Below are 14616 nucleotides of genomic sequence, written 5' to 3'. Positions count from 1 at the left end.
ACATGATGGGATTGAATTTACATTTACATTTAATCATTTAGCAAACGCTTTTATCCAAAGCGACTTACAAATGAGGAGAGCAATAGAAGCAATCAGAACAACAAGAGTGCAACAGTATACGTAACAGTATAAGTGCTGTAACAAGTCTCAGTTAGTCTAGCACAGTACACATAGCAAGGTTTTTTTTTTTTAAAACAAATAGAATAGAACAGAACAGAACAGAATAGAATAGAATAGAATGGAATGGAATGGAATGGAATGGAATGGAATGGAATGGAATGGAATGGAATGGAATGGAATGGAATGGAATGGAATGGAATGGAATAGAATAGAATAGAATAGAATAGAATAGAATAGAATAGAATAGAATAGAATAGAATAGAAAAGGTAAGTGCTAGTATTAATTGGTCAGGTGCTGATGAAAAAGATGTGCCTTTAGACATTTTTTGAATTGCTTGAAATATGACTGGAATCACTTCAAAAAGAAAATACATTTAATACAACATGTGCAGCGCAAGTCTGCCAAATAGACTACATAAAATTATAATGAGAACATCATTATAATTGTATGTTTGGGACATGGCCTTTAATGGTGAGACTTTTGTTTTTGTAATCAGGCTCTAAAAATTATAAAAACTTTAGATTTAGATTTATCTGCCAATATATCGGTTATCGGCTTTCAAATATAAAGAATTATCGGGGTTCGGTATCGACCAAAATTGTAATATCGGTGGATCTCTACTGTACAGAGAATATGTACTATATACTGCAAAAACAGCATGCATTGTATTGTGCACATATAGAGACAGGAAGCTGTTTATTTCTGGTCCAGTCAAGCTATCAAAACCACTTCCAGCGATGATCTAACGAAACTAATAAAAACAAGAATTGTCCGACTTTAAGAGCGTCTGAAGACTGTAATGGGATGCACCGTTAAACAGCTCACATGCTCAAACTAAGTGAGATCTGACTTCCTCCGATGTCGTCTGGGTCTCAGCGATGCCCAGGGTGAAATTAAAAAGGATTCTGGGATGTTTTCACAGTTCCTCCAGGGCTCGACAGTGTGAGCGTTTCACTCGCATTTGCTCCACATATATTTCAATATTGCTAGATAGATAGATAGATAGATATGGATGGCTGGACAGACAGACAGACAGACAGACAGACAGATAGACACAGACAGACAGACAGACAGACAGACAGATAGACAGACAGACAGATAGATAGACACAGACAGACAGACAGACAGACAGACAGATAGATAGATAGATAGATAGATAGATAGATAGATAGATAGATGTTTATGAACTCCTGAAACACCTCCATTGTAGTCTTGAGTTTCTTTCGGGAACGAACACGTCACAACATTCCTCATTATAATATTCATACGCAGAATAAAGGGGCGGGGCCTGGTTGAGTTAGTTAGTGGTGTGTTAAACTGCCGGTTTCGGTAAGGGGCGGGACATTTCCCAAACACTCGAAGTGCTCAACCAATCATAACACACTGATCCAGCCAACCAATCAGAGCACAGTGTGCTTTTCAGAAGGAGGGGCTTCATAGAGAAGGGAACTAAAGAGAGCGTTACTGACAGACTGGGAAGAGAGGAGCTGCAACAATGGAGAATATGGGGGAAATAATCAACATTCAAGCAGGAAAATACATTTTAACTACACTACAAAGTTTTTTTATTTTTAAAGGGGTGGTATAATGCCCTTTTCACAAGATGTAAAATAAGCCTCTGATGTCCCCAGAGTGTGTGTGTGAAGTTTTAGCTCAAAATACCCCACAGATATTTTTATATAGCATGTTAAAGTTGTCACTTTTTGAGGGTGAGCAAAAACGCACCGTTTTGTGTCTGTCCCTTTAAATGCAAATGAGCTGCTGCTCCCGGCACAGGGGGCGGAGCTTCAAGAACTCCTGTCCTTTTACCTCACACACATGCACTGAAAAATATAATTTTTTTCGCCTTTTATGTTCAAACCGGAGTCAGACAATGATGGAGAGACTCAAGAAGAAGTGACAACATGTAGAAGCAACAGGACATTTCTGAATGGTTAGTTGATGAATTTATGAAGCTGATGTGTAGTTATCTTCTAGTCATTGATTAGCATATTCTGTCTTGATAATCTATAAATCGTGTTCAGGGGGCGGGGTTTATGTAAATTTTAGGGTTGGTGATGTCACTAACCCGGGAGGAAGCTCGTGTAGTCTCTACCAGCCGTTTGTTGTAGTCCTTAAAAACCGATTTCTGTAAAAGCAAATATCTCCCTTTGCTTTGAACTTTGAGCGTTGTAACTTTGCAGATGTTGTTTATGCTCAAACAGCAACATTACACACTAACTAAAGTTAGAAAAGTGAAATCATAATCAACCACCCCTTTAATGCACTCCTAAATTTTTCATCTCACCTCTCTCTCCGGAGTATCCGAAGCTCGTGTAAAGGATTGAACGTCCTCTGAACGGGGCGGAGGAGCAGCAGCTCATTTGCATTTAAAGGGACACACACGAAAAAGGCACGTTTTTGCTCACACCCAAAAAGGGGCAACTTTGCCAAGCTGTAATAAATGATCTGGGTGGTATTTTGAACTGGAATTTCACAGACACACTCTGGGGACACCATAGATTTATATTACATCTTGTGAAAGGGGGGGGGGGTATAATATGTCACCTTTGAACATGGGGAAAATAATGAACATTCAAGCATGAAAAACACATTATTTGATACACTTTCACTACGCTTCATTGTTTTGGACTCACCTCTCTCCCTCCTCGGCGGTGGACGTCTTCTCCTCGTGCTCCTGTGATGAGGTGGTGCTGACGGCGCTGCGGGCCGGGCTGCTGTCGGCGCTGGTCGTGGTCGCGGGCGGAGCCATGTTGGTGTTCTGCTTCAGCGTCTGAAGCTTAGCGAGCGGGATGATGTCACAGCTTTGTGGGCGGTGCCAAACGGTGCACTGGGTAGAAGCGTTATAGTAGTAGAATCGGGACGTTTTGGAGTCGAAAAGCTCCCACCACTGGTCCTGTCCGCTGCGCTTGATCCGCACACCCGGCGGGGCGTCCCAAACACACTCGCCCGTGAGCAGGTTAGCGTACATGCGCTCCCGGGTGCGCGGCTCGATGATCTCCACCCATTCCAACCTAAACACACACACAGAAACATGCTCTATGCTGAATTAATGATAATTAATTTATAATGAATTAATGGATGGCATTAATAATAAAAACAATTCCAGTCATATTTTTACCACAAAACCAAAGAGGAAATATATATATATATTATGTGTATATACACATAATATAATTAATCTAAAATGTTATTTTGGGGGGGTTTTGCTACGTGAACAGTAACATTTAAATTACAGTGTTTAAACTTTAATTGTCATTACAAAACATCATAACGGTTCTTTATGCATACTCTTTCATTAAAAAAATAAAATAAAAATCTTTATGCAAAATAATTAAAAGAATATAATTGGGTTTTGGGGTTAAATATGTTTTGTGAGATGCACCTACAGAAGGAGAAAGCCATGATGTCAGAGAGAGGACAGTCATACAGGATTACAGTCATATATAGAGTCATCATGATTTATCATACGAGTCACGAATCACGTTCAGGATGTTTCTTTACCAGCATCATCAGTGTGTGTTTGTGTGTGTGTGTGGATGTGTGTGTGTGGATGTGGATGTGGATGTGTGTGTGTGTGTGTGTCTGTGAGTGTGTGGATATGTGGATGTGTGTGTATGGATGTGTGTGTGGATGTGTGTGTATGTCTGTGAGAGTGTGTTGGTATGTGTGTGTGTGTGTGTGTGTGTGTGTGTGTGGATGTGTGTGTAGCTGGTAACGATGTTAGTCTGTTTGTACAGTGTGTGATATACAACATAAGCAGCAAACCACAACTGGCAGTAAGATGCTTGTTTCACAAGACCGCTTCATCTGTTTACATGGTTCATAATTTATAAGTCTGAATAAAAAAATGGAATAAAATCTTAAAACTTAAATATAAAAACTAAAAATATTTTGAGGTCTACATGTTCAAAAGCTGAAACAAAAACATTTCCTCCCTCAAGCCTGTGTGTTTATCTGTGTTCAGATTTAATTTCACTCTGTGTGTGTGTGTGTGTGTGTGTGTGCGTGCGTGCGTGCGTGTGTGTGATAATCAGCTCCGTTAATCCCATAGTAAATTTCTTCTGATCCTATAATCAAATCTAATCTGCCCTGATCCAGGATAACCTGATCGTTCAAATCCTGCTGAAAGCATTTTTGGGAAGCTGGTCAGAGGGGATTCTGGGTAATTTGATCTGTCTGGATCTTCCATTTGAATGTGCTGAAGCATACGATCAGATTCCACTCCTCAGGATTTCAATACGTTCACCTAATGGATCTTCACAAAACTGTGTTATTCAGAAGGTGCTTCGGTGTCTATTCATAAGAGAAGTGCTCGAGACTCGAGATCACGGTTACGTTCGGAATGCAGTTCTAGATGTACTGTACAGTGACTGATGAAACCAAAAGGCACCAGTGTTGGGGAAAGTTACTTTTAAAAGTAATGCGTCACAATATTGCGTTATTCTCTAAAAAAAGTAACTAATTGCGATACTTAGTTCTACGATCTGAAACGCAAGTATCAAACGCGAAACGCAAGTAACTCTGTGGGCGGATCTCGGCGCTGTTGCTATTATACCGGCGGGATAACTGACTCTTGCACTCGACGCAAATCTAAAATGTGTTGGTCTGAAGTAGCTTCATTACTCATAGGTGTGGTTTGGGCGTAACGTGAAATAAACCAATCAGAGCGTCATCTCACATTCCCTTTAAGAGCAGGCGCGCTTGTTCCATGGCGGATTGCTATTATAACGGCGGGTTGGACATTGACATTGGGGATGGAGAAACACACCCAAATTAGCTTCGGTTAAACAGGCGTATAATAATCTGGGTAAATGTGTAAGCTAGATTTATGCCTATTTTTTCACATCTTCATGGACACAACAATGATTTCCCTCGTGTGGAATATTTTTCCTTGTAATTATGTGTGGTTTGCAAAAATTGCAACTGCTGCGTCTGTGTAGATGAGAGAAGCAAAGTGTGTGTGTGTTGTGCACACGCTACATTATGGCCAATCATGCGCCCTTAAAATAGCATCTGAATAACGCGCCGCTGACTTTAGACGAGGTTTCTCCTGGTCAGTGGCGGAATTGTTTTCTGGAACTGCAAAATAGCACCAGGGAACGTTTGCGCTGGAACACGCCTCCTCTTTTCGCTGAACCGCCCCCGGGAGCGCAAGTTCATTCCCTAATTTACCGACGTGCGTCTGCCGAAGGAAAAAGTCCGCTGTGCGTCGGGTGCAAAATAGGAATGATACATGCGTCGCTGTACAAAGTCAGTTGCGCTGGGTGCAAGATAGGGCCCCAAAAGTGAAATGAGCAAAAGTGAATAAGCCTAAAGCTGAAGGAAATGCAGATTCACTCCAGTACAGTAGAGGGCGCCGCTCAAACAAACCTTTCTCACAGAAGAATAGGACGCAGGAGAAGAAAGATCAACACTCTTACTTCAGCAATAAAAACAACAAAATGAAACACAAATGTGATGTTTATTTAAAGTCATGTTTGTGCATTAGTATGGTTAAATTGGATCATCGAAGGCCAGCAGCAAAGACACTGGTTAATAAAGTGAAATTAAATACATAAAGTATATTTGTGTTATATAACATTATTGCTTGTTCTGAGTTTGCATTTCACAGTTTTTTTTTTTTCATTTAGAGGGATACTGAATCTGTTTTTTGTGCAAGTGAGATGAGTAATGCTCGTATTTAGTCTAGAACTATAATAATAACCATCATGTTTCCACACAACGCCTCTGCATTTACTCATGATTTCTCTTAACATGAGGACAGGAGCTGTCAGTCAACAAATGGGGAAACTTGCATTACTTATCTGAATCAGATATTTTGTTGTAAATTTAAAAGTAATTTTAGTTTACTAGTTACTTAAAAATGAAATCTGATTATGTAACTCGCATTACTTGTAACACAGATACATGTTTTAACAGTATATTTAGTTCAGTTATCATCCCAGAAATACACTAAGGTTCATAAGCTTGGGTTAGTACGATCTTTTAACTTTTTTGAAAGAAATTAATACTTTTATTCAGCAAAGGTGTATTAAATTCATTAAAAGAGACAGTAAAGACATTTATAATGTTACAAAAGATACCAATAAATGCTGTTCTTTTGAACTTTCTATTCATCAAAGAATCCTGAAAAATAAAATGCATCACTGTTTCCACAAACATTTTACTGTTTTAAACATTGATAATAATCAGAAATGTTTCTTGATCATCAAATCATTATATTAGAATGATTTCTGAAGGATCATGTGACACTGAAGACTGGAGTAATGCATTATTTTCACATAGAAAACAGCTATTTAAAATGGTAATAATATTTCACAATATTTTTACTGTATTTTTGATCAAATAAATGCAGCCTTGCTGAGCAGAAGAGACTTCTCACAAACCCCAGTCTATTGAACAGTAGTGTTTGCATTTTTAATACATTCTTGGTGTTGAAGTTTTCTAATGTCTGACAGTTCAATGAACTAATAAAGAAAGAGATGTTGAACATGATCTCATTCATCAGTGGACATTTAAAGCACATTGCATTGTGGGACACATTGGCTATTAAAAAAAAAATCTTGTTTTCCTAATTTTTTTCTTGTTTTCAGCATTAACTCGCTTCATTTTGCTTCTCAAGTAAATGTCTCTTGATTTAAGAAGAGAAAAATACTGAGGAAGACGTTTTTTGCCATGTAGAGATTATTGAAAGGTAACATTAGTGATTGTTTAAACCCTCTCAGCGTAATGGTTTGATGACTGTGATCTTACGGGTGGAGTGGAACAGATGCACTGCTATTGATTGAAGGCTTTCTGCTGCAGTGCCGTTAACAACCGCAATTACTGAGCGCTTTACAAAGACGCCCTTTACACGGCGCCACTCATCATGCAGTGGGATTTAAGGCTGTCAATCAAACACGCTGCTGTCATTCACCGAGCGGTCAAGGCGACCACAAAAAGCAGCAGGTGAAATCCCAGAGCCAGTGTATATAATGCAGAACTACAACTCAGACAAATAACACACAATTATTAAGATCAGAACTGTGCCGTATGATTACACTTATTTCAACAGAGCATAAAAATACTGTTTTGCGTTCTCAAAAATGACTCGAACGCTTTGTCCTTCAGTCCAGATGCATCAATGTATTGCTGAGACGCACTGCAAAAAATGATGTTCTTCCTCAGTATTTTTGTCTTGTTTTTCAGTTCAAGCACCTAAAAATTCTTAAATCAACATGCATTTGGAGACATCAACATATATTTTAGATATTAAGTCTTGTTGCCTGAAAAAATGCATCAAAATTAAGTGAGTTTAAGCCAAAAAAAAAAAAAAAATCTGCTGATGGGGTCAGAAAAAAAAACTTAATCCAAAGGGGGTAAAAGATTATTTTTCTTACCCAATTGGCAAATATATTTTAAGCATAAAATCACTAATACAAATAAAAGCTTTTATCAGCCGATACTGATTATTGGCCGATACATCAGTGCATCTCTACTTAATATCTTAATTCATTTTCCTTCTCAAGTAAATGCATTTTGATTTAAGAATGTTTTTAGATATTTGTACTGGAAAACTACACAAAAATACTGAGGAAGAACACTTTTTTTTTTTTTTTGCAGTGTACAAGGTCAAAGGTCACATGGTGACCATCTTCTCATCAGTCTATTAATCTCTCCAGCTCCTTTATATCTATTTTCCTTTCTACGACCTGCCCTTTACCTCTCTCACCGATTCTATAGAGATATCCTCACCTGTCCTTCATCATGCAGATAATCCAGGGCACAGGGATTTAACGTGACGAAATGCTCCGCAAATGACAATGAGAGTTCATCTGATAACAGGAGAAAGAGTTAAACACTGACTTGTGACTTCAGGCTTCTACAGAATCAAAACTTAAGGGCCTTGTGGCAAACTTTGAAAGGTTTATAAGGTATAGATAAAAATCGATTTCTCTGTGTATGTGATACAAGGGATTTTTACTTCTCTGCAACACGACTATTGTTCTTTACAGAAAAAAAGAGAAAGAACAGGCAGAAAAGGAAACAGAGAGAGAGAGAGAGAGAGAGAGAGAGAGAGAGTGAGAGAGACAGATCCTCAGTGAAGTGAGACGGATGCTAGTATTAGACCCATAATTCTCCATGTTCTTCACTAACACGCATCACCTTGGCCGCAAACCTCATTTTAAAGACTGCACACTGTTATTAATGGTGTTCGCTCGAGTCAAGCATCACTACGGCTCATACTCAGGGTTATGGATTTTAACTGACTGCTCAGACTGAGGATTAAATGCTTGGGCTACAGACATGAATGACATTTGTGAGCAACCGTCTAGAAACCACCTAATAATGCCCTAGAAACTACCCAGAAATCACTACTAACTGCATAGCAACGCCCTAGCAACAATCTAGAATATCCTAGAAACCATACAGCAATGTTGTAGCAAACACACAGTAATTCCTAGTAACCACCTAGCATCCACCCCAGAATATCCTAGTGACAACATAGCAACATCCAAGCAACCACCCAAAATACCCCAGAAACTGCATAGCAACGCCCTAGCAACCACCCAGAATTCCCTAGTAACATTAAAGCAACATCCAATCACCCACCCAGAAATCCCTACCAACTGTATAGCAACATCCTAGTAACAACATAGCAACATCCTAGCAACCACCCAGAATATACTAGAAACACAATACATAGCAACATCCTAGCAACCACCAAGAATTCCCTAGTAACTGCATAGGAACATATTAGCACCAACCCAGAATACTTTAGTAACTGCATAGCAATGCCCTAGCAACCACCCAGAATTCACTATAGTAACCTCAAAGCACCATCCAAGCACCCACCCAGAAAGCCCTAGTAACTGCATAGCAACATCCTAGTAACAATCTAGAATATCATAGAAACCATACAGCAAGTAGTAACCACCCAATAATCCCTAGTAACCACACAGCAATGCCCCAGATCTCCCTAGCAACTGCATAACAAACCACTTTCACAAGTAGCAACGCCCTAGCAACGACCCAGAATTCCCTTGTAACTACACAGGAATATATTAGCACCAACCCAAAACACTTTAGTAACCGCATAGCAACACCCTAGAAACTAACCAGAATTCCCTAGTAACCTTGCAGCAACGCCCTAGCAACGACCCAGAATTCCCTTGTAACTGTATAGCAACATTCTAGCACTCAGCCAGAATACCTTGATAACTGCATAGCAACACCCTAGAAACTACCCAGAATTCATTTGTAACCTCATAGCAACGACTCATTGTAACTGCATAGCAACATTCTAGCAAACAGCCACCCAGAATATCCTAGAAACCATACAGCAACATTGTAGCAACCACCCAGTAATCCCTAGTAAACACATAGCAACATCCTAGCAACCACCCAGAATATACTAGTAAGTGCCACATAGCAATGGCCTATAGCAGCCAGCACCCATATTTTCTTTGGAAAATGTTGTGACGTAACTATCTGTAACGGTTTACATGAAGTAAACAACACCCACGAGACAGTTTCTCTGCAAAAGCACAATTTAGATTTAACTTTACCATGCAAATGACAAACATTTTTCCTGAATAATTTATCTAAGTGCTTTAGCAAAAATCCAAGCTGCACATTTCTCTTTTGAGCGCGACGCATGGTGTTTCTGTGAAGGTGTTTTCCATTTATGTTCAGCCAAAGGTGAAAAAGACAGGATGAAAGAGAAGCGGATGACAGAGGAAGAGAGAGATGAGTCAATCAGGCCTGTCGCCGTAAAAGTCAATTAGTAGAACGGACACTGACATCTAATTTCAAACAGAATTAATGGAGCGATCGCTGTCTCCAACTCATGAAGTAAAATCTATTTATAGATCGAGATCAAAGAGAATCCAGTGGGGTCAGAGCGACTTCTAAGACATTTTGCACAAATAGGTCACAAAATACAGGCAAAATTATTTAACAAATAATAGTTTACAGAAAAGGGTTCAGAAAGGAGGGGCTAATAACCCTGGAGATTCTGTTCATCCACATCAGGACGTCAAATCTAGGATTCAACTGAATAAAACAAAATATTACGCTAAAAATGTTGTGTAGAATTTACAATTTTCACTCAAAAATAAACAGCAAGTATATAACACATTGAATTTTGACATTTTGAAACTGAAATAATAATAATAATCCGATAATCTTTGTTTTAACAACAACTCTAAAAACAACAAAAAATTTTACAGTGTAGTTTATGCTTATTGCTAAACTTGCAAATTAAGAAAAAAAAAATATATATATATATATAAACAATAACTTTGGTATAGACATGTGTATTTAGTTTCATTTAAATCATTGTATAGCTTTTAATTAAATTATTATTACTATCTTGTGCATGTTTGAAAATATTTATTTAAAAAATGTGCATTTAAGACTGAAATATTATTTTCTTTAAAATGTACTCCAGTAATCTTAGTTTTAACAACTCTGAAAAATATATTTTTACAGTGTAGTTTGTGCTTATTGATAAAATGATATTGTCTCTAAATGAAAGGAAATATATATATATATATATATATATATATAAAACATAAAACAATAACCTTGCTATAGATGTGTATTTAGTTTAATTTAATTAATTTTATAACCTTTAATTTAATTATTATTATAAAAATCATTTTTTACAGTGTAGTTTATGCTTATTGATAAACTTGCAAATTAAAGAAAACATACATGCAAAAAACAATAACTTTGCTATAGACGTGTAACGTGTATGTAATTTAATTAATTTGATAACTTTTAATTAAATTATTATTATTACTATAATCTTGTGCATGTTTAAAAATATATTTAAAATAAATAAATTGTTCTACAAGTACATAAAAAAAACGCATTAACAAGGTCAGATTGTGAATTATGTGTTGTTGTGGCTGGACCGTTTCTCTCAGACGCCTCGACCTTCTGATCATCATTTATCCTAATAAAACCACATCTATTCGCTCCTCTGGATCTCGCAGCGCCTCAGATTCATCAGATATATGTGTCGCAGTAGCTCTGCATTCATCCTGACCTTCACACAAGCTGAGAAACCTGGAGAAAACTGTGTGTGTGACTGCAGTGAACACACTAACTCTGCATTACGGCCGCTAAGGGTTTGTCAGTGGAGATATCTGGTAAAACAAGGCGGTTGATGGTTAATACAGTGCACAAGCAGTCAATCTGAAAATAAACCACAGCAGGATCATCAGACGGGGACTTAGGTCACTTCTTTAGGGGTTTGTTATGCAATAATGACTGGCTGACTGTATGTGCATATAATATTTAATATTATTATCAGGATCAGCCAGAAGTTTTACTTGTGTCAGAATTTGTCACTGGATTTCGCACCTTTTCTATCTTCACATCTTTTTTGAATTTCGAGCAAATATTGTGTAAAATACATGTTTTTAGTTTAGTTTAATTTAGTTTCAGCAAATTGTATCTCTTTTGCATCATTAAAATATTTCACAAATACATACTGTAGATAAAGTGGGGTACAAATGTGTTAACACATGATATTTATTTACATTTAAAGGGGTGGTATAATGCCCTTTTCACAAGCCTCTGATGTCCCCAGAGTGTGTGTGTGAAGTTTTAGCTCAAAATACCCCACAGATATTTTTATATAGCATGTTAAAATTGTCACTTTTTGAGGGTGAACAAAAACACACCGTTTTGTGTCTGTTCCTTTAAATGCAAATGAGCTGCTGCTCCCGGCACAGGGGGCGGAGCTTCAAGAGCTGCACTCACACAGACATGCACTGAAAATTTAAAAAACTTTTAGCCTTTTATGTTCAATCCAGATTCAGACAATGATGGAGAGACTCAAGAAGAAGTGACAACACTAGAAGCAACAGGACATTTCTGAATGGTTAGTTGATGAATTTATGAAGCTGATGTGTAGTTATCTTCTAGTCATTGATTAGCATATTCTGTTTTGATAAGCTATAAATCATGTTTCGGGGGCGGGGTTTATGTAAATTCTAGGGTTGGTGATGTCACTAACCCAGGAGGAATGTGGTGTAGTCTCTACCAGCCGTTTGTTGTAGTCCTTAAAAAACGATTTCTTTAAAAGCAAATATCTCCCTTTGCTTTGAACTTTGAGCGTTGTAACTTTGCAGATGTTGTTTATGCTCAAACAGCAACATTACACACTAACTAAAGTTAGAAAAGTGAAATCATACTCAACCACCCCTTTAAAGAAGCTGTATGTAGAATTCAGAAACCCGTGTTATAGCGACACCGGTGGCCGTTAGGTGAACTGCAGCAGCACTTATTGCTGACGTACAAGAAACTGAACGTGATTCAAGACCCTGATATTCTCACAGCGAAGGTCTTTTTCATTCTTTGCTTAGAAATAAAAACTATAATTTTAAATAAATTATTATTAATTTAACAGTTAAAGACAGCAGCTTTATGGTGTAACATAAGGGAATGAATTGACGGTGGGAGCAAATAAGTTCTACCTCTTTCCACTCCCTTTCGAGCAAGTATTATATGTGTAAATAATATATGTGGATATGTGTATCACAATTGTAATGTGTATACATGTGTGTATGTGTGTTTAGGTATATAAGTACATATGCACATATATGTGTATATATGTATGTGTATAGTTATTTGTAATGTATATGTATAGATATGTATATATATATGGCTGATAAACTGAGATAAACTGTTTTTCTATGTATATTGTGTTATATATGTATATGTATATATATATATATATTATATTATTTTATTTTTTTTTTTTTTTTGCTCGAAATAAACTTTAATCAAATCAAAAAAGTTTGAAATATTGCAGCGATGCTGTTAACGAACATCCAGACGTTGTAGGATTGAAAATAATCCAAGATATTTGAAATGAACAAAGACATTTGCTTTACTGTTTTCCACCCCCTCTTTCTACAAGGACCATTAGGAGTTCCTAAAGGCTCAGAGGGGCTGATGGTGATCACGGCCTGCAGGACAAGATGTGTGTACTTCGGGGTCGATGAACTGGCACACCTTTAGTACAATGGGGGAAGTTGTAATTATCTGATTGGTCAGTTTGAATGTCTCACATTTGGGTTTTAGTCACATGGTCAGGGAAAGGATAAAACAATATTGAAACTGTTGCTCTGCCTCTTTTCTTGGGTCTCTCTCTCTTTACCTCCTCTTTCCTCTTACTCACTACACACACTCTCTCTCTCTCTCTCTCTCTCTCTCTCTCTCAGGTAACATTTTACATATATGCTGGGTACAATTAATGGTATAAGTTATCATCATCTCATACATCTAAGTGTAATCATAACCATTTTTTGTCATTAAACCTTTTAAATGACAAATAATGTGCTAACTAGTTTTGATTTGGGATTGACTTTGAAGTGCTACATATTGCAATACAATATCGTCATTCTCTATAGCAACGCTCTCCCACATATTAAGCTATTGTAACTGTGATTATTTCCGTCATTGGTATAAGTGGCAGTGGGTGGAATAGACAAGAAATGTGCAGTTTTCTACCATCTTGCTAATAACGTTTCTTCAGTCATTCGGCAGTCTTGCAGACCGAACCCCTGCGATCCACCCTTACAACGCCGTCCACTGCTGAGAGACACGTTTATATGAATATGTAAATATGTTCTGCGCGATTTCCTTTCAATAACAGAATAAACACAACAGCAGTTCAGAAAGCATCTGATCATAGCGATGTGGATGTTTGCATCAGTTCTCGATTCACTGGCATCATGTCGTCAGATGAGGTTATTAAAATTACTCTGTTATGATAGTTTGATTATAAAGTATAATTATATACTATATAGATGTTACAGTACAGAACGCCTCTTTCGGCATAATCCTGAACATTGTATAAGCATTAGTTTCATGTGTCACTGAACGGAAAACAGGCTTTTATGGACAAAATATTTTGGTGCTGATGTGTGAATTTATGGTAAGAATGTAAATATTAATGTGTCTCTTAATGGTAAACGTCGTTGCTTGTGTGTACAGCATATATGTGTACTTCCATGTGTAAGTCATTCTGATCATTTTACGGTAATTTTCTGGTATTATTGTGTGAAAGGGGCTATTGATCATGTGACTCTTGGTACAAACAATATTAAAGCATCGATGCACAAGATGAACATGATCATTAAATGTTATAGTTGCACTGAATAAGAAAGGAAATGAATCAGCATTTTATCAGCCATCGGGGGACCCAGCATCAGGATCAGCTACTGAAAAACACACACTGATTGAAAACTAGAATGACAGTATATAAAGTAAACAGAAAGGGAAAAATGTGTCTCAGCTGTAAGAGTGTGTGCAGACCAAACAAGCTGAACTCAGAATAGCTGATAAAAACGAGCTCCCTTCAGGACTTTGGGTGTTTATCGAGCCGTAGTGAATCTCTCCTGTCACTCGGCGCTGGAGCCGTCACACAGATAATGTGTGTGTGTGTGTGTGGGATTACTTGAAAGTCAATCAGTAATCCCACGGGATGCAGT

The 14616-nt window shown here is 37.6% G+C and overlaps 1 protein-coding gene across 1 annotated transcript in view; it reads right to left on the bottom strand.

Annotated features, from left to right (window-relative positions):
* arhgap39 (Rho GTPase activating protein 39) overlaps positions 1-14616 on the bottom strand; it is a 61097-nt gene that overhangs the window by 34479 nt on the left and 12002 nt on the right. The window contains exon 2 of the mRNA XM_084092157.1: positions 2758-3135. Within this exon, the coding sequence (XP_083948283.1) occupies positions 2758-3135 (378 nt within the window). The remainder of the gene's footprint in view (positions 1-2757; positions 3136-14616) is intronic.

The sequence above is a fragment of the Abramis brama genome (assembly GCF_963993115.1).
Source record: "Abramis brama genome assembly, chromosome: 18".
In the NCBI taxonomy this organism is placed as follows: Eukaryota; Metazoa; Chordata; class Actinopteri; order Cypriniformes; family Leuciscidae; genus Abramis; species Abramis brama.
Note: the sequence above shows the minus strand (reverse complement) of the source record. Positions and strands in the feature narration are given on the sequence as shown.